Source organism: Thermobia domestica, chromosome 13 (genome assembly GCF_964235325.1).
Source record: "Thermobia domestica chromosome 13, izTheDome1.hap1.1, whole genome shotgun sequence".
Lineage (NCBI taxonomy): Eukaryota > Metazoa > Arthropoda > Insecta > Zygentoma > Lepismatidae > Thermobia > Thermobia domestica.
Window position 1 is genome coordinate 213264765 of NC_137466.1, and position 24273 is coordinate 213289037.

The following is a 24273-nucleotide window of genomic DNA, read 5'->3' on the forward strand; positions in this document are numbered from 1 at the left end:
ACGGATATTCAGAAATACTGTCGCAATTATTGTTAGAAAAAAGTTATTACTCTGTTGAAAATTATTATACTGACATCATATAGACAATGTAGCCATATCTGACAACTGTAAAGCTTAATTGTATCCTCATATTGTAACTTATAAACGAATTATAATGATTACTACGGGTGACAACGTGATAACCAAGCTCGGGAATCGAACTTGGAATCTGTTCAGCACCCGTGCATTGATAGCTTCACTAATATCGAACTGAATACATGCAAAGCTATCTACACACAAATGCTATTTTTCTGCTAATTGTGATGCGATTCAAACAAAACGAAGTTTTGTTCTAACCTCGTCACAAACAACCGCAATAAACCAGTAAATTAGAAGTTACAGAATAAGTAGCAACTTCAGCAAGATACGTTCGCTTGAAAGAACATCATATAAAGAAAAATATAATAGGCGGACTGTGCACACAATAGACAACGAGAGGATCAATGAATCCAATACATCTGTAATTCAATTTATGTATATTTGATAAATTTATAACAGCTACATACTAACGATGTTTGGTTTCGGTTAACAAAATTTTGGTCACTATTAAGGTAAATAAATATGGATATGAATATGACTATTGATGGACACGTAGGAATACTGTTGCGACATTAATTGCTGTTACCTCTTTCGCATCCAAAAAAGAAAAGTGCTGTTTCATGATTCACAGTTTATACATCGGGAAAGGTAGGTTAAGGGTTTGATTACATGTAGGTAAAAGGAAATCACTGCTACGGAACAGTCTTCAGTTTTTTTTTTTTTTTTTTTTTAAATTTATTTCTTTATTTTTTTAATCTGGTGTGCAAAAATTGGAGCATCGTGCAAGAAAGTGTATTGCACTTCGGGGGAAGTATGTAGAATAACTGTAATATTTCATCATTCCATGTGCACTCTTTAGGCTACGAACTTTTCAGCAGTCCCTCGTATCTTTGTTTTCTTGTTTAATTGGACTATCATATACCTAGTTATATCATAAATACTATCACAAGTTTGAATCTGAATAACGCAGAGAGTATTAACACCAAGGCAATTTATTTTGGTCATGTTTTACATTGATATGTTGTACACCTGACACACGAATCATTTTTCGAAATGTCCCCCCTTGGCCTTGATGCAGTCACGAAGTCTGTCCGGCCACTGGTCAATGGCATTACGCACCACGTCCATGGGAAAATTGTTCACTGCTCGGGTCAAGGATTGTTTCAGACTGTCGACAGATGGATGCCGTTTATGGCTGACCTTTGCCTGAAGGACTGCTTAAAGTTTGTAGTCCAACGGGTTAAGGTCCGGACTGGTAGAAGGCCAATCAGCGGTAGAAATGAAGTCGGGCACGTTCCGTGCCAGCCAGTCCTGGGTTGTTTTCGCTTTGTGGCCTGGAGCGGAATCCTGCTGGAAGGTCCACCTCTCTCCAGGGAACATGGTAGCAGACAGTGGTTTCACTATAGGTGTTAGCACTGTGTCCTGATACACCTTGGCAGATGTTTCAACATCTTGTTCGCAAAAATGCAGATAGGTTGTGCCTGAGTAGCTCTCTCCCCACCAAACCATCACTGAGGCATCGTTGTGCCTGAGTGCCCTCTGAACCCTTGGAACTGCCTCAACAGCAGCCGTAGATGACGTGGCATACACACGGTCATTTTGGGCGTTGTACGCCTGCTAAATTGTGAACACCTTTTCGTCAGTGAACAGAATATTTCTGTGCAGATTGTTAGCGTAACGCCGCAACAGTCTCTTTGATTTAAGGATCCTCTGCGACATTAATGTTTGGGTCAGAAAGTGACCAGTCCGCTTCTTATACGCCCGTAGATGTAGGTCACTCTTGATCACACGAGACATGGAATTTCTGCTGATGTTCATCTCAGCAGCCATCACACTTTGTGTTAGAACAGAATTTCTTCGAATTCTTGCTGCGACTGCTTTCTGGATCTCGGGGTTCGTACCGTTCGTGGTCTACCACTCCTTGCGCGGTCAGCTGCCGTTCCAGTCTCGGTGTATCGCTGTATGGCGCGAAGCACGAATCTTTTGCTGATTTGTAGGGGTTTCAGGAGATTGAAAATCTCACCTGCTGTCTTCCCGGCCTTGTGAGTGCAATTACTGCTACACGGTTTTCGTAATCGCCCCACTCCATCAAAACCCACTACAGTCAAACACACACTACATGCCTCTTCCGCTTTATACACAGATGGCAGCACTGTGGCACTCCGGATGCCTACAGCGCCACTCCAAACACTGTGACAATATTTATGATATAACTAGGTATATTCCTTGCAAGTACCGAAACTAAATGAGACTAGACTTACCGTTCAGCACGGGATCCGACCGTCTGTTTCCACTGGGAAACCAGTGCAACCCTTCCCGCTGATCTAGTGGCTAGCGTGAGCTTCTTTGGTGTTCGGGGTCTCGGGCTCCATTCCCGGTGAGAAGAAATCGAATGCATTACGGTGATTCGGAATCCACCTTAAACTGCAGATCCACGTCTGATCTAGCTTCGGTGCTGAAAGAGAACGCTAAACATACAGAAAAGAAAAGAAAGAAAAAAAAAAAAACATTTAGCGTAACGGCACATTTTGTAAGGCAAAGCCTGCTCCAGCGCCATCTGTTAGCGACCAGCTGAACTGTGTCCAGCCTCACGGCGAGTACGTGATTAGCGCACTGCTAATTCTGTCCATAGCAGGCTTATCAGAAGTTTTCTAGACCTAATGGTCGTCACGTCTTATTTTTACGTGACTCCCCAATTTCCCTCACGACTCTGGGTGGACACCGTAAATTGGGAAGCACCGGCCTGAAATCGAACCCGGGATCACGTGGACATGAGTCCAACGCTCTAGCCACTGGACTACGGTGTTCCCCGCTAAACATACAAACAAATAATGCACGAGAACACACTCCAAACGTACGTGTGCTAGCTTTGAAAGAAATTTAACAAAGAAACTGCTATTACATTATTATTACTCTGAAAATCTGTTTAATATTATATTATGCCAACGTAGGAAGCCATCTGGAATAAAGGAGCCCAGTATTCTTAAAAAGTCATTGTAGTCTTTCAGAACTTGTTTCTCTCATGGTTACGATGGAAATTCAAATTCTTATCAGATAAATCCCATGACTTAATTAATCATCTACTTAGTTTACTCAAATTATCCTAATTTGATATGAAACTTCTTCATAATGTTTTGATGTGCAAATTACTATTAATAAAGGCTCTAAATCTCTTATGTCCCTAACATGTCAATAAGAAATTTCAGAATTTTTAAATGTAATCCTATTCTCAGAGACGTCCCTACATATAAATATCTGACAGGTGTTAAACAATTACTTACATATTATTGTTTTCACTGCTGATTTTCTTTCTATTCAGAGGCAATTTATAACCTACTTGTTATAAATCTTATTTTCTTGTGCATGTATTGGGTCATTTTTATTTTACTGTTTTCTATGCGTGATTCTTATCATTATGGCTGATTCTTATCATTATTTTTTCTACTATGATTATTTCTATTCTGTATGTTTCACTTAAGAGGCTTCATCCCGGCGAAATTAAAATACCGCTAATTTTACAATAATTATGTGATATCTTCAAATAAATAAAAGATAATTGAAATGTGGAACAAGAGCGCCCCAGACAATATTATTTTGCGTGAGGTATTGTTATCACAAGTCACCTGGTGGCTTTCCGTTTTCAGCCGTTTAGAAACGCGAAAATAAATGCCGATTTTCAAAATGGCTCGAAATCGAAAGCAGATAAGTGAGTCGTGATAACGGTATCTCATGTAAAATGATATTGTCTAGAGCGCTCTTGTTTCGATTATTTTTTATCTGTTTGAAGATACCACATAATTACTGTAAAATTAGCGGTATTTTAATTTCGCCGGGATGAGGCCTCTTAACGTATTTTTGCATCTTTCAATTTTTCTTTTTACGATCTTGTTTTTTTATGCATGTTCTTTTATTTGTATTATTACGTAGGCTGATTATCAGTGTTTATGACATGAATACAACAGCAAGGCACAGAAAACGAAATATGTCGATGTAGTGGGAGAAGTAATGAATAGATCGAGCAAGTTTGAAGACCATGACGTCAGGTATGTGACTTTGGCAGCCGTTCAAACACACGTAGTTTCAGTTTCGCATAAGGCAACATGAAAGTGACACGCAAAGAACAGTACAGAAATTCTGTTGACTATCTTCTCAAGATCAACGTTCGATGTGTACCCCATCCTCCATATAGTCCTGATTTAGCCCCTTGTGATTTATTTCCTCCACGGACAGAGTTTCGCATCTTCAGGGGCCAGTGGTGAAAGCTGCAGAGGTGATTTTGAAGGATTTGTCCAAAAATGACTTCCAGCATGTCTTTGATGACTGGCAAAAACGTTGGAAAAAGTACATTGCATCTAATGAGGACTATTTTGAAGAAAAAAAAAAACTTCAATATTTGGAGGATTAGTACAGGTAATTATGTTTTATTCATTTATGATCAATCTTATTAATCAGCCCTCGTAATTCGTATATTATTACATTTTGGAAATTGTAATTGGACTCTGTGTATGTAATTTCCTGATACCAATAATATATATATATATATATATATATATATATATATATATATATATATATATATTATTACAGCGAAATCTGTCTATGTTGGCCACCGTCGGTTCCATTGAAAAGTGGCCAACTTACAGAAAATTAGTATGATTAGTGCATTTTTAGAATAGGATTTCTAATATTACATGACTGTAAATTTTTTATAAGCAATGGCACGACAGCTACTTTAAAACTGAACTGATTGAACAGTGACAAGTATTAAACTGAACTGATTAAACAGTGACAAATATTTGTACTGATTAAACAGTGACAGCTACTTTTAAACTGAACTGATTAAACAGTGACAAATATACCTTTCAAAAAACAGCGAATTAGTTATTAATACGAATTTATTCATGGTGGTTCATTATAGACGTATTTCTTTTATACTTTTTGGCACATATGTACATTCTAATTTTGTAGTTAATTGCCTCTTGTTAATGAGCTACAAGTTGCTTCCCTCGGAGCAAAAGATGTTTTGAGAAAATCTTAAGCGAATTTACATCTCAAAGCCTCCGCTACCTTTCGACAAGCCATCATGTGCCAATAGTTTACAATTGAGACGGATGGTTAGCTTTAACCTTGAGAATTTTTTCTGGAATTACTAAAGCTCCCCACTGATGAAAGCAGCCGATATAGGTAGTGGTTTTACCAAAACAGGCAGGGTAAACAAATACGTACAAACCATTCCCTAAATTTCTGTACGTATATTTTCTTATTCACATCTTCCTTCACCATCTCTTCATCAGAGAAGTGTTGATAAAGACTCCTCCAAAAACAAATTGTAGGAATCTATGCTTCTTTGTCTCCAGTCACAAATACAGAACATCTGCCTCTCATATCGGAATAAGAAAGAGTTACGAAAATGACAAAACGGTATTTGCGTGGCCAACTTCCAAGATGGACAGATGGCCAACATACACAATAATAAGTAACGAATGTTTTATGGGAAAATACACGTTCAAGACAAACTAGGCCAAGATGAGCAAGTTTATTATTATATTAAAGAAGAAAAAAATTATAACGAAATGCATCATAATGGTTCACAAGAGAGGTACAATAAAACAAAATGTATACATCAGTTGTCACCAAAGAATTTATCTTGTGTGCCAGAAATCTAACTACGCTCCGTTTAACAGCATTTGATAGGATTGATGGGTCTTCAGTTGAACGAAAAGTCAGTTAAACTTTTTTTTGACACAGTACTGTATATCTGTATTTGGTCTAGGAATTAATTCGTGCGGTTGGTACGCACACATTGAAGCTGTAGTACAAACACAAAATACATAAATACCTTAAGAAAAATATTGTCCATCGCTAGCCACCACTTTCGCCCATCTGTCAGGCAATGTACGGATTCCGTGGCGAAAGAAGTCCTCATCCTTGGAAGCGATCCAGTCAGAGACCCATGTTTCGATATCTTCTGAAGAAGTAAACCGCTGTCCAATCAAATCGTTGTTCATGCAATCGAACAAGTAGTAGTCCGAAGGAGCAACGTCTGGTGAATACGGCGGGTGGGGTAAAACTTCCCATCCGACATTTTCTAAATAGGTTTTGACCGGTTTTGCGACATGTGGGCGAGCGTTATCATGCTGAACAATAAGTTTATCATGTCTGTTCTCCCATTCTGGTCGTGTTCTGGCCAGAGCTTGCTTCAAACGCATTAATTGTCGTCGATAACGTTCTCTATTCATAGTTTCACCCGGTTGCAGCAGCTCATAGTACACCACACCTTTCATATCCCACCTTATGCACAGCATAACCTTTGCACAGTGAATATCTCGTTTTGGTTGTGATGGACCTGGTTCACCTGGTTTCACCCAGGCCTTTTTTCGTTTAGGGTTCTCGTAATGGATCCACTTCTCATCACCCGTAATAATTCGATGCAGAAACCCCTTTCTGCTCTGTCGTTGAAGCAGCAATTCGCAAATGGTTTTTCGTCTTTCAACGTCTCTGTCTTTCAATTCATGTGGAACCCAATGTGACATCTTTTGAATCATTCCCATGGCTTTCAAGCGTTTGGAGACTGTTGTTTGATCAACGCCTAATGCTGCTGCAAGTTGTTCCTGCGTTTGACACGAATCCTGCTCGAGCAATGCTGTCAATTCTTCGTCTTGAAATTTTTTTGGCTGTCCAGCTCGCTCTTGGTCTGCCAAGCCGAAATCACCACTTCTAAACCGTGCAAACCACTTCTGACACGTTCGCTCAGCTAGAGCATGGTCACCATACACTTCCACCAAAATACGATGACTTTCAGTCGCGCTTTTCCGCATGTTAAAGTAATGCAGCAGGACACCCCGCAAAAACACTTCATCAGGCACAAATTGCGCCATGTTCACTTAACTACAAACTGGTGTTGTTGACGCTTTAATCCACTGCCCTATACTACGAACGATACGCGATGACAGGGGTTTGCAACACATGTGTGGATACACGGAACTGTGGGACGCTCCGTTCGTTGCGCCATCTTTTGTCCACCCGCACGAATTAATTCCTAGACCAAATACACAAATCTCAACTGATAGGTATCTCTTGACCTTCACAGTACGTATGCCAAAAGCAGTGGCATGTTTAGGGGGACTATCGGGTTCAAATCCCTCAGCTTCGAAATAAATTTGTTAGTTTTTCGCATTCCCGTACAACAATAATCCTTCTTATGATTTTTAAGAATTTCATTGGCTTTCCATTTTCTTATGCTCTTTGTTCAGAAATAATACTGTATTTGTCAAATTTCATTCCACGTAAGAACTGCATTCTTTCCTTTTTCTTTCGTCCATTCTACTTTTTTTTTCTTTCTTAGTTGTTACTTTCTTTCGTTTCTCCTATCATACTGTCGATCGTTGTTAGTTGTGATTCAAGTCGGTTAAGAGGAGCTGATAAGTGGAACTGGTGTTCCACATCAACTTGCACGGATACCAACATAACGGGACTTTAGATATTATAGCAAAGGAATATTTACATAATTTAATTATACAGAAAGGTAAATGTTTGAATTAAAGAAACTCAAGAGGGGAAGGGGGGATAAGTAGCCCGGGAAATTAGGTAGGCCAAAAGGATGCTTCCTTTTTCTTCTATGAATAGAATAAAAGCTTAGCTTCACTGCAAAGTTTTTGTGTGTATCGTATTACATAAGATTCACCAGTCTGCAATTCTTGCCACTAAAACTGCAATAAGTATATTTCAGCTTCAACTTGTCTCAACATTTTGTTTCAGGTAAAAACGTACACATGTAAAACTGAATATTTCCATTTCTTTTCTATAATAAAATCAGTTAAGTTGAAATGAGATTATAAATGTTCAACACGTATTTGCAGAAGAGTCATTTCAGATTTGCCTGGCGATGAGGGGTAAGATCTTCCATCGATATACGAGTTTCACGTTTTTTCCCAGTATATTAGTAGACAATCGATTAAAATATAAATAATTCTCAAAATTCAGGTGGGCAATTGACCCCTGCTTTCCCATGTTGTGCATAGCCCCCCCCCCCCCCCGAAACAAAGTCTTAACTACGCCACTGGCCAAAAGTATATTGGAATGGCAAAGTGGGTGAATACAGCCAACGCACTGTAGTCATGAACTTACTCTTTGACAAATAACTTAGACCAACACAAATATTGTACTCATTGCTGGCGTTTTTACATAAAATTCGCGCACGATTATAGTTAGTTTTTTATTTTTATTTTTAAACGATTCGGTAAACATGGAAATTCGATTAATCAGGATTCGGTTAAACGGAATTGTAGTGCATATGCAAATCACCATCTTACTCTATTCACTGTTAACTTACCCTATCTCTTGGTATTTCCACGTGGAAAATTTTGTTGGAATCCCCTTGCTCCTGTGGCTCTCCGATCAGATGATATTTCGTCGCATTCTCCACCGTTACAGTTATTATTCTGTTCTGAAGAATAGCCTGTGTCGACAGCGTTGGCTTCCCTCTATTAGATCGTTTCTCCACCAATACTCGGCCGGCATTGGTCATCTGCAATTCACCCAGTGTCTTTGTGGACTGTGACAGGTCTAGGGTAACACAACCAGAACTGGAAGACCCTACTTTATCGTTGACGTACGTAATGATCAGCTGGCTTACAGGAATTGAAGACATTTCGCTGATAATGGATTGGAACTCCCACACTCTTAAAGACTTCCTGAACGCTTCACTGAATTCCTTTGTTTCCTTCGAAGGATATATTACCGTAATGAACAAAAGCAGCGGTTCATGTTCTGGACCAGCCAGAAGCACCGTTCCATTAATCTGCAAGAAGAAAGAACTGTAAGTGCAATCCATTATTTCATAACGAGAACATCAAGCAACTTGTGCATCCAAATTTATACTTTGGTCGTTGGGTGGCACTGTTCCCAAATTTTCGAACAGAGTTTTCGGCATTGAATTGGCATCATGAGCCAGCAGAATTGCTACTTTCATCCGATCTAGATCAATAAGTAGCAAACTCCGGCAGTGGCGCCCGAAGAAAGTTTTCTACGGGGGGCATCTACATGGTTCCTATATTAGTCTGGTATTTAATATACGCGGTTTGCTATATTATGTATACATTTTCCTGAACCAAGAGGGTGCCCCCTGCCCCCTTCGGGGGCCCATGAAACTTGGACAACACGCTACAAATAATAGTGCTGGAAGCTGATGCCTTGACTATATAATATCTAAGTGAATTCGGCCAAAGCTTTTCATGAGTTGTTCCGCCAGTCATTTTAATTTCTAATTTAGAACTAAAATATACGGAGTAAGGAATTATAGTATTCTAGTGCTGAATATTGCGTTGTATCCTTCAACTTACACGTTTAGTCACAATAAATTTGATTAACCAAAGTATGAATTTGGATGCGACCTCTACAATTTGAACTACAAAGCAGTCAGCAGCGAAAGTGTTAGCCCCTCACGGCAGCCGTGTACGATACGTGTGTACGTTCGGATAAACTGTCTGGCAGCCTCCAAGATCCTCTGAAATTAGTGTGCGCGATTTCTCTCTGTGCCGAATCTACAGGGATATATCGAATGCAAAGAGTATAGTATATATCCTCCAAATATCGTTGAGCTGAAACAGATGATTAAAGAAGTACTCAATGGCGTTCCTCAAAACGTAATAAACTGAGCGTTTCAACGAATTTGCAAAACATACTCGTATCATAATGTGTATACTGAGATGGGGCACATTTTTCCGATCTTCTTCATCTTCAAAAAATAAAGTGACATATACGTGCCATAGCTAATATCATTGTTAATAGCATACTATCTACATGCATCTCAATCATTAAACGTATTCTTTCGTGTGTTGAATAGTGCATTTTACGTAAATTAAAACTTTCTTGTTTTCCTGTGCCATCCTGTACCTTCCTGAGAAATAGAGCATGATGATTAAATTAGTGGTGGGCACAAAAACCGGCTTTTGGTTTTTTGAAAAAACGAAACCGGACTTTGAAAATTTTCAAAATAGCGGTTTCGGTTTTCACCGGATCCGCTTTTTTTAAAATTTGTTCTATTTCTGACCAGAATAGTGTTTCAATGTTTTCTGGAAACCGATTCCGTTTCCACAGAAATAGTTTAATGTGTTTTGCAAAGGTTTTCACCGAAACCGGTTTCGGAGAAAACCGAAATAAGTTTTGGTGAAAAACCGAACCGGTTTTGTAGAAAACCGAAATGTCGGTTTTCCGGTTTCGGTTTCGGTTTTTCCCATCCCTAGATTAAATACCACCCAAGGATGTTAAACAAGAACTATTTTTACGAGCAAAGACTACTAGTCTTCAACTAGGAAAAATTATCTGAACCAGAGAGGAAACATTTTTTTTTCCACGAAAAAAGGTCCCTTATTTTACAACAGAACTTTTCCAGTGGAAAATTTCGTTCTCTATGAGTATCCAAAAATTTTTTTTCACTCTACATATACCAGATTCATGAGATGTCTCAGATATTTTCAACGAAAACAACTGACCACTATTATTTCAAACCTTGACATGCATGATATAGGTGGGACGTTACACAACGGATTTCATTTCATTTCTTCTTATTTGTCTCCCGGGTGGATTGCTACAGTATAATTACAACTTCAAATTCAGATCAAGTTCATGTTTGGAATGTCGTTGAAATGAAATGAAATATTTTAAGTTTTACGTTCCACTCTTATGCCGGCTAGGCTAAAGGAGACGGTGATGATGAGAAATTAATACAATGGTGGAATGAAGAAAGTGGGAGGAAATGGGAAAGCCCCGAGAAAACCCACATACACGATGTTCATCCACTACAAAGGCTTGAAATGTCGCTACAACTGGTTACTAGGATTCACAGCAAGACTATAATTCAGTTTTGGGGCACAGTGGCTCAATGGTAACGCTCCCAAGTCATATGAATTTGTGGTGGCCGACATCATGTCCGAGGTTTTTATTAGTTCATGTTTCCTCCCGCATTCTCATTCCGCCAATTCTTTCATAATAATTTCTTTACATTAATCATTCGTCTCCCTTAGCCTAAAGAGCATAATTGTGGTCCGTAAATTAGATATTTTCATTCCATTACTCGATTTTAATTTACCAACTCGCCACAGAGACACAGATCTGCTTTCATATCTTGTACTAATTGAAACAAGGTTGCTAAGAGCATGCCAAGTTCAGCTTTATATTATCCTCCCGCCTTCTTGCTCCACCCAAGGTTTTTTATAATTACAACTCAACGCATCCCACGCATGTTTCACATACAAGATGTACGTAACACCCATCTTATTAGTTACAGTTAACTTACAATTATAAATAATACATTAAATGAAAGAGCAACTTAAACAGTTTTGTATGCACGCATGCACATCACTGTTTCCTCTGTCTACCGTTAGAAAGTACTCGTAGCAAAGATGGTGACTAGTGAGCAGAAAGCTTTTTGTGTTTTGCATTTGATTTTGCTAAGATTGAATCTACAGTTACAGTGCAACCATCTTTGAGGAGAGTTTTAATGAGACGCTTACAACTACGTCCTTATCGTTTGCAGCTGGTACAAGCCTACAGACTACGATTTACGTGCCAACTTTGTAAATGAAATTTTGCTGCACGACGATGAAGATGTTTTGGATCGTATCGTCTTCAGTGATGAATCGACATTTCACCTAAGTGGCGATGTGAACACTCACAATGTTCGCATCTGGGGGTCAGCAAATTCCCGCGAGTTGTTACACGACCCCTAAATTGAATTGTGTTTTGTGGCATATCCCGACGGAAAGTTTATGGGTCCTTCTCGCCTATCGATATGTGCCGTGTGACGAATGATGTTCACATTGAACACCTGTAGCAAAAGCTATTTGAGTTGCTCTTGCATTTCATGTATCATTTATAATTGTACGTTAAATCTAATAAAAACTACAAAGACTTAAAACCCTGATATACATTTTGAAACACCCCTGTACAAGTATAAAATTGAAATTACATAGGTTGAATAAAAAGTAGTGGCAACACTTCTCACGTCATAGGGCTGGATCTCAACATTACAAGATTTCCTAGCTGATAAGGGAATGTCGGGTGATTAAGTATGGTAAGTGGTAATGACTCTTATGTTTTTCAGGTAAAAGAGCAGTGCCGTAAAGTGGAAGCACCATACTACATTGCCTGCTTCGTTTTGGAAACTGTGTGGATAAGATTGAACTGTTTTCGGAGACTTCGTGATGACTTTTTCGCCAAAACGAGGGAACCACTTTGCGGGAAGCAGTATAACACAAGAGAACCCTTCCTCCGTATCATATGAGGTTCCTGCAGAACATCGACAAAGACCGAAGTGGTGATGGTGTACGATGCTTTCCACATGTGTGGCAGAAGGTGATCGAAATGGGTGAAAGTTACATTGAAGAAATGTAACAAGCTAACAAAAAAATTGTTACTTACCAATATATCCTCCAGTGGGAATACTAAACATTCTCCAGACGTATCTGAACAATAAGCTAATTCCGTCTTCAGTGATAAGGTTAACAAGGATAAAAACGCTAAGAAAAATACGGTATGGGAACAGGAATACATACCACCAAATGAACGTAAGGTTACTAAAAAGAACGAGCAGAGCACAGTGGAAGAAAGAAAAAGTTGAGTCTGAAAGAAGTGTGGTGTCTATGCTACGTCACTGTTGCCATTATCAAAAAACACACACCAAAGATAGGTAGCCAATCAATGTTGCCAGAATCCAGATTTAAAGCCGGTTTATAGTTATGAATAAAGAATGAGTTTAATCTTTTTTTTTCCCCCTAACTATTACACTAACCTGTTTCCTATTGTGTATGTTGCTTTAGATGAAGTGACAATTCCGACATAATCTCTTCTTGTGAGTTTTTTTTTTTTATTTTTTTTTTTTATTTTATTTTTAATTTTTAATGCGTTCTTTAATTCGGGAGATAATATTGCGCTTGGTTTGACCTATATGAAGAGTCACATTCGCACTGAGCACGATAAATACCTGATTTACTTAGTGGACCAACAAAATAACTTTTACAGCCGGTGAGATGCTTTTCTAAACTTTTTGAGGGGATACTGAAAGCAGGTATGTTATACTGTGAAGAATACGTTGAATTTTTGTCGATAATTGTGGAAACTAAGGAATTCCTATCCAGGTTTACGCTCCTTTGGATTTTTTTTTTTTTTTTTTTTTTTTTTTTAAGAAACTTGCACCAATCTACATGTTTGATTACACCATTTTTGTAAGGTACGGAACTTATAGCCGTTCTTTTGTCCTATTTGATACAAAAATTGTATTTCATCGCTGAGATCACTGAACGATCACACATTAGTAATACCGTTTGATGTTTTGTACAGTGATGGGTGGGTTGACTGTTGATTGTTTGCCTGGAATGGGTTTTCGATATACTTTTGTTATACATTTATTGTGCGATCGGGTAATCAGTAAACCTACAAAAGGAAGATAGATATCAGATTCATGCTCGAGAATAAACTTCAACTTAGGATGCTGATTACTGAACTGTTCGAATATTTGTAAAAGAGTATTTTCATCACGAACAAGTAGTAAAGTGTCATCGGCATAACGATACGAATTATAATAATGTTGCCATTACTGTTTTATCAAGCCCTTGTATTTTATCTTAGAGTTGCGTGTTCTTTTACCATGATTCATAAAACTACTTTATGAATCATTTTTCATAAGAACTAAAGAACCTAAGTTAAATTTGGATAGGGCAGTCTGGATAAACAATGGGACTATAAAATACATTTATAAGATATCAAAGCCTCGAAGTTTTGACACATTTTTGGACTATGTTTACTCACTACCCAAATTTCTTCAATTATTATTTTAGATCATGTATAAGTGAGTTATAACTAATGGAAGACAGTAATCAAATAGTAGTATATACTGATATCTCAAAGAAACTGTTACAACCTACGTTTCTGTTGCTGTTTCAGACACATCAATGTCGATAAGTACACCAGTTTAATGACCGTGTTAAGAACCCTAGACATTAGTCAACAGTGATTAACAATAAACACTGAATAACTAGCACATTCTAGCAGTGAATGACTAGCACAAATCATTTTAGTGTCTTTATATTGTGGATTTTTCGTATTTAACAAAGAAGATTGGAAGAAACAAGCTCCAGAACCTTACTACTAACCTACTGTAAGAAACTGTAAACCCTGAAGAATTTCGCAGAACATTTAGCGAATAAAGTATACAGAGTCCGCCAGAAAAGTGTATACACTTTTCGTCATCCTGTATTATTGACAATTGTTCTGAAATTTAAGTATGTTGTAGTATGGTTTTTCGACCAACAGATGTCAGCATTGTCAATGGTTTTCAGTTAAAATTGTTGTACTGTTTTTTGCTCAACAGATGTCGCTACTGTCAGCACGCTTGACGTTCGAGCAGCGTAAGTACTTTTTGCCCAGCAGACGCAGTTATGTCGACTGACTGTTCCATTAGTTTAAACAGACCCTCATCACACCACACTACCTTCGTCACAAACTGCTCATCGTTAGTTACCATTTGCTGATACCATTCACAAAAATGCATTCGACGATCGGGATGGGTCTAGGTCAAAACACCCACAGCCAAAACCCCCACACTCAAGAAATGTCAAAACGCCCACACAATCGGTCATAACCCCCCACACAGATGGACAAAACAGCCACACATAGCAACGGTCATAATCCCCACAAAAAATGGACAAAACTCCCACACAAATGGTCAAAACTCCCACATGCAGAAATTGTCACAACTGCCACACAAATGGACAAAACCCCCACACAATCGTACAAATCCCCCACACTCTGAAATGATAGTGATTACACGTCTTTGTTGCGGCTCTTTATGACGCCCACTTTAATGTTTCTGTCATTAGAAAACAGTGCAAGAAGAATAGTTGCAACATCAGTTTAAGTGGAGTAAAAATGTTATTAAAAAGTACAAGGGCAATACATGCAACCAGGATCATTTGAGAGTGTGGGAGATTTGTCCGATTGTGTGGGGGTTTTGTCCATTTGTGTGGCAGTTGTGACAATTTCTGCATGTGGGAGTTTTGTCCATTTGTGTGGGGGTTTTGTCCACTTATGTGGGGATTGTGACCGTTGCCATGTGTGGAAGTTTTGTCCATTTGTGTGGGAGTTATGACCGTTGGAGGTTATGTGGCTGTGGGAGTTATGACCGTTGGAGGTTATGTGGCTGTGGGAGTTATGACCGTTGGAGGTTATGTGGCTGTGGGAGTTATGACCGTTGGAGGTTATGTGGCTGTGGGAGTTATGACCGTTGGAGGTTATGTGGCTGTGGGAGTTATGACCGTTCATGCATTTGGGAGATTTGTCCGTTTGTGTGGGAGTTATGACCGATTGTGTGGGCGTTTTGACATTTCTTGAGTGTGGGAGTTTTGGCTGTGGGGGTTATGACCGTTGGTGTATTTGGGAGATTTGTCCATTTGTGTGGGGGTTATGACCGTTTGTGTGGGCGTTTTGACATTTCTTGAGTATGAGGGTTTTGGCTGTGGGAGTTTTGACCTGTTCCCATAGGGATCATTATCATTAATGACATGCAGTAATCGGAGAATGTAACATTTCCACTTAGCGTTTCTCAAAATTCGTCGCACACTTGTGGTGCTAACCCTCACTTCCCATGCATATTGCGTAGTAAACTTCTGTGGTGACGTTACAAACATTTTCAACACGAAAACCAACAAAGCAGGACTTGTTGCTATAAGCGTTCTTCCCGATCTTCCTTTGTGAATATTGCAAATCGTTTCAAACTTGTCAACAATGCGTTTGATTGTTAGGCGGATTGGTGGTTCAGTACCAAACTCCCCTCTCCACTGACGCTGTACTTCGATGGAATTCCCAAACCTGATAAAACACTTCAAAACGTACTTTTGCTGCTCGAATTCCTGCCATTTTCTTATCTCACTAACCGTGCTGACAGTACAGACATCTGTTGAGCGAAAAACCGTACTATAACATAATTTCAATTGAAAACAATTGACAATGTCGACATCTGGTGGGCGAAAAACCATACTACAACGTACTTAAATTTCAGAACAACTGCCAATGCAAGTATCTGATACAGGATTACAAAGAATGTATGCATTTTTCTGGCGGACTCTGTAGACAGCAAAAAGTGGCCCAAACAGGGAAACAACACACAACAAAGCAGTTTCAATTTTTATAGTACTGTAAGTTGCATAAAAAAATCAGCTCACAACTTGATATATATACAAACCGAATTTCCATTCCAAACTAGTATCTTGGAGTTTTTAGTAACACCCATTTCCATCAACGTTTTTGTTGGATCATCTAATACTTGGGACGGGAATAGACCACATGGAGTCTCGTGGCACACATGCAGAGAAGCGCACGCTAGAAACCATTCTTCCGGTAACTGGAATGATAATATGCAGCATGTCATAAGAAAACAAAACGTGTTATTCCATTACACAATTTTATAAAATGTTCGAATAAAGACAACTCAAATTTCGAATAGAAAAAGAACTATTTGGTCTAGGAATTAATTCGTGCGGGTGGACAAGAGATGGCGCAACGAACGGAGCCTCCCACAGTTCCGTGTATCCACACATGTGTTGCAAACCCCTGTCATCGCGTATCGTTCGTAGTATAGGGCAGTGGATTAAAGCGTCAACAACACCAGTTTGTAGTTAAGTGAACATGGCGCAATTTGTGCCTGATAAAGTGTTTTTGCGGGGTGTCCTGCTGCATTACTTTAACATGCAGAAAAGTGCGACTGAAAGTCATCGTATTTTGGTGGAAGTGTATGGTGACCATGCTCTAGCTGAGCGAACGTGTCAGAAGTGGTTTGCACGGTTTAGAAGTGGTGATTTCGGCTTGGCAGACCAAGAGCGAGCTGGACAGCCAAAAAAATTTCAAGACGAAGAATTGACAGCATTGCTCGAGCAGGATTCGTGTCAAACGCAGGAACAACTTGCAGCAGCATTAGGCGTTGATCAAACAACAGTCTCCAAACGCTTGAAAGCCATGGGAATGATTCAAAAGATGTCACATTGGGTTCCACATGAATTGAAAGACAGAGACGTTGAAAGACGAAAAACCATTTGCGAATTGCTGCTTCAACGACAGAGCAGAAAGGGGTTTCTGCATCGAATTATTACGGGTGATGAGAAGTGGATCCATTACGAGAACCCTAAACGAAAAAAGGCCTGGGTGAAACCAGGTGAACCAGGTCCATCACAACCAAAACGAGATATTCACTGTGCAAAGGTTATGCTGTGCATATGGTGGGATATGAAAGGTGTGGTGTAATATGAGCTGCTGCAACCGGGTGAAACTATGAATGGAGAACGTTATCGACGACAATTAATGCGTTTGAAGCAAGCTCTGGCCAGAACACGACCAGAATGGGAGAACAGACATGATAAACTTATTGTTCAACATGATAACGCTCGCCCACATGTCGCAAAACCGGTCAAAACCTATTTAGAAAATGTCGGATGGGAAGTTTTACCCCACCCGCCGTATTCACCAGACGTTGCTCCTTCGGACTACTACTTGTTCGATTGCATGAACAACGATTTGCTTGGACAGCGATTTACTTCTTCAGAAGATATCGAAACATGGGTCTCTGACTGGATCGCTTCCAAGGATGAGGACTTCTTTCGCCACGGAATCCGTACATTGCCTGACAGATGGGCGAAAGTGGTGGCTAGCGATGGACAATATTTTTCTTAAGGTATTTATGTATTTTGTATTTGTACTACAGCTTCAATGTGTGCGTACCAACCGCACGAATTAATTCCTAGACCAAATACAAACAGAAAACATAATTTCATTTTATGATTATTTTACGCATTATCATTATTTACATTATTTCTCTCACATACATTTAGCTCTACCTTATCTCCCGTTGTAATAAATAAATAATTATTAATTTATTAGTTTTGTTCATTCCTTCATTAATTTTTAAAAAGTTTGCTTTACCAAAAAATTCTTTATATAATTATCCTGTCTGTCCGTGTGTTCATTATTCTGTCCGGGAGACAACAAAAACTATTTGATGGACCACCATTAATTTTGGCCAAACGTGATATAGAGTGCCAAAAGTCATGAAACGAGCTCGTTGATAAAAGTGTTATTCAAACCGGAAGTGGTAGAAATCAACCAGTTCCGGTTTTAATGTTCTAGCAAAAACGATAATAGAAAGCGAGATGCGGTTTCCTGCAATTGATTAAGCATTCAAAGAATACACTTTAATTCTATCCTTAACTCAGTCCTAAAATCGGAATGAAATTATTAAAAACTTGAAGAGTTCTCTGTTAACCTTGGAAATTACAAGCTAATTTTATAACCAATCATGACAAGGTGAGCCTATGAGGTTCATACGTGTTTTCATTGACTACACACACTGATATCTACAGGTAAGTGTTGCTGTTTTATTTTTAATTGTGCGTACATACTTGTTAATAACTCTATTACTGATTACTACTGTTATAAATAGTGTTTATACGCCTCTTTGATTAAATTTTATTTTTAATTGTAAATGGTAAATGTTAGCAATATATCACATAAAATAACGAATAACGTTTTTGATAGTCTACATATTTTTGGTATATATATATATGGTTCAGAAGAACCTAAAGTTAATCACTTACAGAGAAATTTTCACTTCTTTCGACAACATACACACATACACGCATCTTGCTGAGCTCTTTGCTGATATTTTTTTTTTTTTTTTCACGTATCGCATGTTGCTGCATTCTTTTTCGGATCACACACATGACACCTTCTACGCTTCTTTTATCTCCGATTGTTTGTTACTTATATCTGGGCACTCCTGTAGATCACGGCAGAGTTCCACAGTCAATTTTATATCATTATGTAAGCCAAGTGAATTTGTCATTATACCGGAAAAAAAAATGTGTGATGCTATCTGTGTTGCATAAAATGTTGCCACATGTCGTTAAGTGAGGAAACTATACAAAACAGCTTGTGAAAAATAACTTGAATTTGGGATAACCATTTATACATGAAATAAAAATACATTCACTGCAATTTCTTTATTTTGCCAGTGCTTCCATCCAGTGATCACTAAATATTGTAATAATGAAGAATTTTGAACAGAAAGTACTGACCTATCATTTGAGCCTCGGAGCTCACCTTGTCATGATTAGGTATGAAAAAGAATCGATGCTTAAAAAAATAGTTAAAATATCATTCAAGCTAATTGAGGTATATCACGAACAAATATACAAGAGGCGCTTTGAGAATTAATAAAATTTATTAAAATTCTTTAAGTTTTATTAAAGCGGTTACTTAATAAAAATGGTACTCATGAGCCTCAAAGGCTCACGTTGTCATTTCTAGAGTTAAACAAGTGTAACTTAAGCTTTAACCATTTTCAGTGAAGTTGGGCATCAGTTATCAACACTGTTTCAATTTCTCAATTATGGACATGGTGGCTCAGTGGAAGAGCGCTTACTTCTAGTACGTGGGGTTCCTGGTACAATTCCCGGCCAAGTAAGTTTGTGGGGGACAAGATCATGTCCGTGGGTTTCCTCGCGTACTCTCGTTTCCTTCCACTTTATTCATTCCACCATTGTATTCATTTCTCATTATTACCGTCTCCTTTAGCCTAGACAGCATAACCATGGTACGTAATGTTTTTTGACCTCCCCTCCTATCTGATGAAGTATTTTAGCGAAAGAGTTTATGTTGTATCTCTTGTTGTGATTTAAGTTTCTTCTCAATGCGACATCATCTAATGCAATTTATTTATTGATTGATTGATTGCAAGTTTAATGAGAATGTCACCAGCAAGGCCAATTTGCCTTAGTCATGATAAGGCCATGGCCGACATAGTAACCTGCACGTTAAAAATTCACCGTAAAATTTCTAGAAAAGAGTAAATCAAATTTAAGATCTACAAATTAGAGATCAAATCAGAAAACAATAACAGTTATAACACAGGTTGCGAAAACGACAAAGGAATAACAAAATATAAAAAAATATATATATCAAGAAAATGACTCAAAAATAGTAATAACAGAAACTCATAACAGGAAAAATCTAAAAAGGAAATCGCACCTATAGAGTATCTGGTGTGTGAAAAAAAAAAAAAAATAAAAAAATAATAATAATAATAATAAATAAATAAAGTTATTTCCTGCTTTCAAGGGTCTGTGGTACAACCCACGTGATCCGAAATGAGAGCACCAACCTCGAGAGTGAAACAGTGAGTGGCTGTTCTGGGAAGCGGACTGGGTGGTGTAATGGTTAACGCATTGGCACGGTATGCCGGAGGTCCCGAGTTCGATTCTCGAACCAGTCGGTCACTTTTTCACTCTTTACGTTAGAATTCGTACCTATAAAGAATTTGGTGTGCTAAATAAAAAATCGGTTGTTCCCTCCTTGCATTAGTACAGAAGTAGGCTCAGTTCATACTGCATAATGAATTGCACATCAAAAAACTTTGCATAAGATGAGTGCCGCGCTTGCTCACTTTGAGCAGAGAAAAAGCACTCACTGAGCGCAAATTGGCCAAGCTGTGATTTGAACTGTTTCGCATCCTGCCTATTCACCAGATATAGATTCTTCGGACTAAAATCTACTCTCGAAACTAAAAACTCTTCTGGCAGGACGAAAATTTGAAAAATGAAATGAAATCTTTAAGTGTTACGTCCCACGGTTATGCCGGTTAGGCTAAAGGAGCTGGTGATTATGAGAGATGAGTGAAATAGTGGAATAAAGAGTGGCAGGAAATCGGAGAACCCTGAGAAAAACCACGAGCACGGTGTTTGTCCACCACAAAGTTCACACGGCGCGAGCTGGGGTCGAACCGGGGACTCCAAGCACCGGAGATGAACACTCTACCACAGCCACCGCGCCCCCGACAAAAATTTGAATCAAATGAAAGGGTCATACAAGAGTATTTTAAAAGCCTCTAAGAAACTCATTTTCGCAAAGAAATCGGAAAGCGGGAGAAACGCTGGGGCAGGTGCGCTGAACTTTCAGGGGGCTATCTCGGAAAACAAAGTACGTTAAGGGGACAGACTACTAAAATGATGCAAAAGCTAACCATTTTTCTTTTGCTCGTTTTTCGTAAGTGAGAACAGATAATGAAATGTAACTTACCTCAGTAATAGATAATGTTATTCTACACCCAAAAATACGAATTAAAAGAATTTTCAGTGTTGGCATCCACAGAAATTACAGTGTGACCAGAATATTAATTATCCAAAAATTTAGGTTAAGACAGCGATTAGAAAAATGAACCCAACGATAATTGGTGACTTATGTTGGCTTGGATCCTTGTTAACTACTTTTTAAATAATATTCGTACTTATTTTGTAATAAGCAATACAAAATAAATAAAAATACTATTTAAAATGTAGTTAACAAGGAGCCAAGACAACATGATAGATCATCAATTACCGTTGAGTTCATTTTTCGATTCGCTACCTTAACCTAGATTTTTGGGTAATTCATATTCTGGCCACACTGTAATTTCTATGGATAATAACGCTAAAAATTCTTCAGATTCGTATTCTCGGGTGTAGAATAACATTGTCTATTACTGGGGTAAGTTACATTTCATTATCTCTTCTCACTTACGAAAAACGAGCAAAAGAATAATGGTTGGTTTTTGTATCATTTTTAGTAGTCTGACCCTTTTAAAAAATCAAATTGTTTTCTTTAATATCAAACCAAGTTACTTATCAAACCACTCTTGTAAGAGAGAGGAAGAAATGAGAAACCTTTAGACAGCAACGAAATTAGCGCTCTCGAAAAGTACAGGGAAAAGAAAAACTGTTGTGGTAATTCCATGTTGTCAGTTGCCATCATCTTTTGTAACTGGAGCACATTACTGTAAGTACTTTCTATTTTTTTCTCCCCTCTGACAAAGAACACTTCAAGATTACACAATTTCTGAAAATGTCAGCCACAACAATCTTTAATTAAAAAGTAAATAAATAAATAAAAACTATTCTAATTAAGAGAGACTGACTGACCTGCTGTATTTTGTCAGCTAATTTATCCAGTGTACATCGTTGATCAATTGCTATGCTAACTGATTCAGGACTCCCTGGAATACATTGTAAGGCACCTTGTGATACTTTGTAGCTGTTCGCTGGAAGTAGCTGAATGACGATTTCATTAAGAGATGCTTCGTATTCCTCCCTATGTTAAGAAAAATATAAAATTTACGTTGACAATCTGCGCTGTAATATAAACAAGATATCACACAAATAATACGTGTTTATATATATATATATATATATATATATATATATATATATATATATATATACAGGATGTTTCAAAAGAATATCGACAACGTTTGGGAGTAATTCCTGACACTAAGGCAAGACAAAAGGTAAGGACCAACTTGGGTGTAGAAATTCGTCATTTCGGAGTTATAGGCTGCCGAAATCATGAAAAAATGAACTTTAAAGATCCATAGCTCCAAAACTATCGGATCTACCGTATCGGGTCAAGACTTCACTTAGGAACTAATATGTGTCCTATTCTAACATCCATGTTTCAGAATTCTGCGGTACTTCCGCAACAATTTTTATAGAGGTAGTTGGTGAATACTTCAAATTACATGCCGATAGCCAAACTCCCTCCATAAAAACTGTATTCAAACATTCTTTCATGTTTTCAGAGGCCTACAACTCCGAAAGGACGGATTTCTGCACCCAGGTTGGTCCATACTTTTTGTCTTACCTTGGTTTCAGGAATCACGTTCCAAATGTTATCGGTGTTGTTTTGAAACATTCTATATATAAATTACTTTCAAGTCTCAGACATGCGAAAACGGCTTTTAATTCTAATACGAAGATCATCATCTAGATAACGTAGAAGATTAGGTATTAATAAGCACATTAATTGAAGCGTACAGGTCTGATCAATGTAGTTATTATATTCAGTTCTTGTAAAGGGGACACTCCTAATTCTAAATTTCAATCAATGTTTTCGTTTTCCAGCTTCTCACACAATCGTAAATCACACAAGAAAGCAAATGATCTAGGAGCCTGCGTCAGGACAGAATAACCACATCACATACGCCTATTAAATAAGTGATCCTTTTCCTTGGTCAAAAGATGATTTTAATGTGGACTGAAAGCTCGGAAGAAACTGAACGGAGTGCCTCAAACGTTGATAACACATAGGAACGAACCAAATTGTTGAGTAAAGCGATTGAAGTTATAAATTGATGTGCAAAATAGCATCTTCTAATTATCTCCTCAAATTTCTCTTTCCAACTGATCTGTATTCGCAAAATAGCATCTTCTAATTATCTCCTCAAATTTCTCTTTCCAACTGATCTGTATTCAATAACTTCCGACGGTTAAATTGTTAGTAATTATTACGATGATTACATTATTTTGACGAAAAAGCATCAGATAGATGAGATATTGTAATGGGGGGTTATCAAGGTTTTGAGACCCTTGAATTCAAGAAACTCGGCAAAAATAAGGCAGTTAAAAATGCTGATGTAAAATTTAATCAAAAACCAAGATAAGAAAAATTTTCGTTTTTTCTTAAAAAAAAAAAAAGAAAAAAATATCGAATTATGTATGTAAGAAAGAAAAAAATAACTATCACTACTTCTAACTAATCTGTAATATGTGTGACATTTAAATATTACGGAGCGGAATGTTGGACGAAGAAGAAGAGAGAGGAAAAGAATTTGCATATCATTTCAAGAAGAACATCTTTTCAAGAAGAAGCCGCAGAAATCCACTGGATTACCATCAGTATTCTTCAGAGGAATATCTTGAGGCGGAATGACAAGAATTCCTAATTCCCGATCCAATTTCTGATAAAAACGCGGGGATATTCCGGCGGATGACTTGAATCCTCACCTTGTTGCCGTCCACATCGTACAATTGTGCGATGTCGATCCGAAAATAGGTGTCACGGTTGCACCGTACCAGCAAGCAACTTTCCCGCAAAACAGATTCCATAACAAATCTAAGCGGGAAACTCTTCGGAGTGGTGAACGCCCTTGGATCATTTTCACGGTATTTAAGCGCCCAAACGTGACCACCAACAGGAAGGTAGATATATGCTCCATCCATTGTGACAACTACTTGCCATTTGGATGCGACGTTTCTTTGTTTCCTGCAGTTCGTTTTTCGTTCAACAATGTAGGAAGTAAGTGGTGTATACGGACGCACTTTTACTGGAACCAATGCTCTCTGA

At 38.2% G+C, this 24273-nt stretch overlaps 1 protein-coding gene across 1 annotated transcript in view; it reads right to left on the reverse strand.

Annotated features, from left to right (window-relative positions):
- The window catches only part of LOC145669005 (ubiquitin carboxyl-terminal hydrolase 40-like), a 106712-nt gene that overhangs the window by 36335 nt on the left and 46104 nt on the right, over positions 1 to 24273 (reverse strand). Inside the window, exons 7-9 of the mRNA XM_081737329.1 lie at positions 22074 to 22242; positions 16316 to 16474; positions 8411 to 8878 (exon numbers count right to left, since the gene is read on the reverse strand). Coding sequence (XP_081593455.1) covers positions 8411 to 8878; positions 16316 to 16474; positions 22074 to 22242 — 796 coding nt within the window. The remainder of the gene's footprint in view (positions 1 to 8410; positions 8879 to 16315; positions 16475 to 22073; positions 22243 to 24273) is intronic.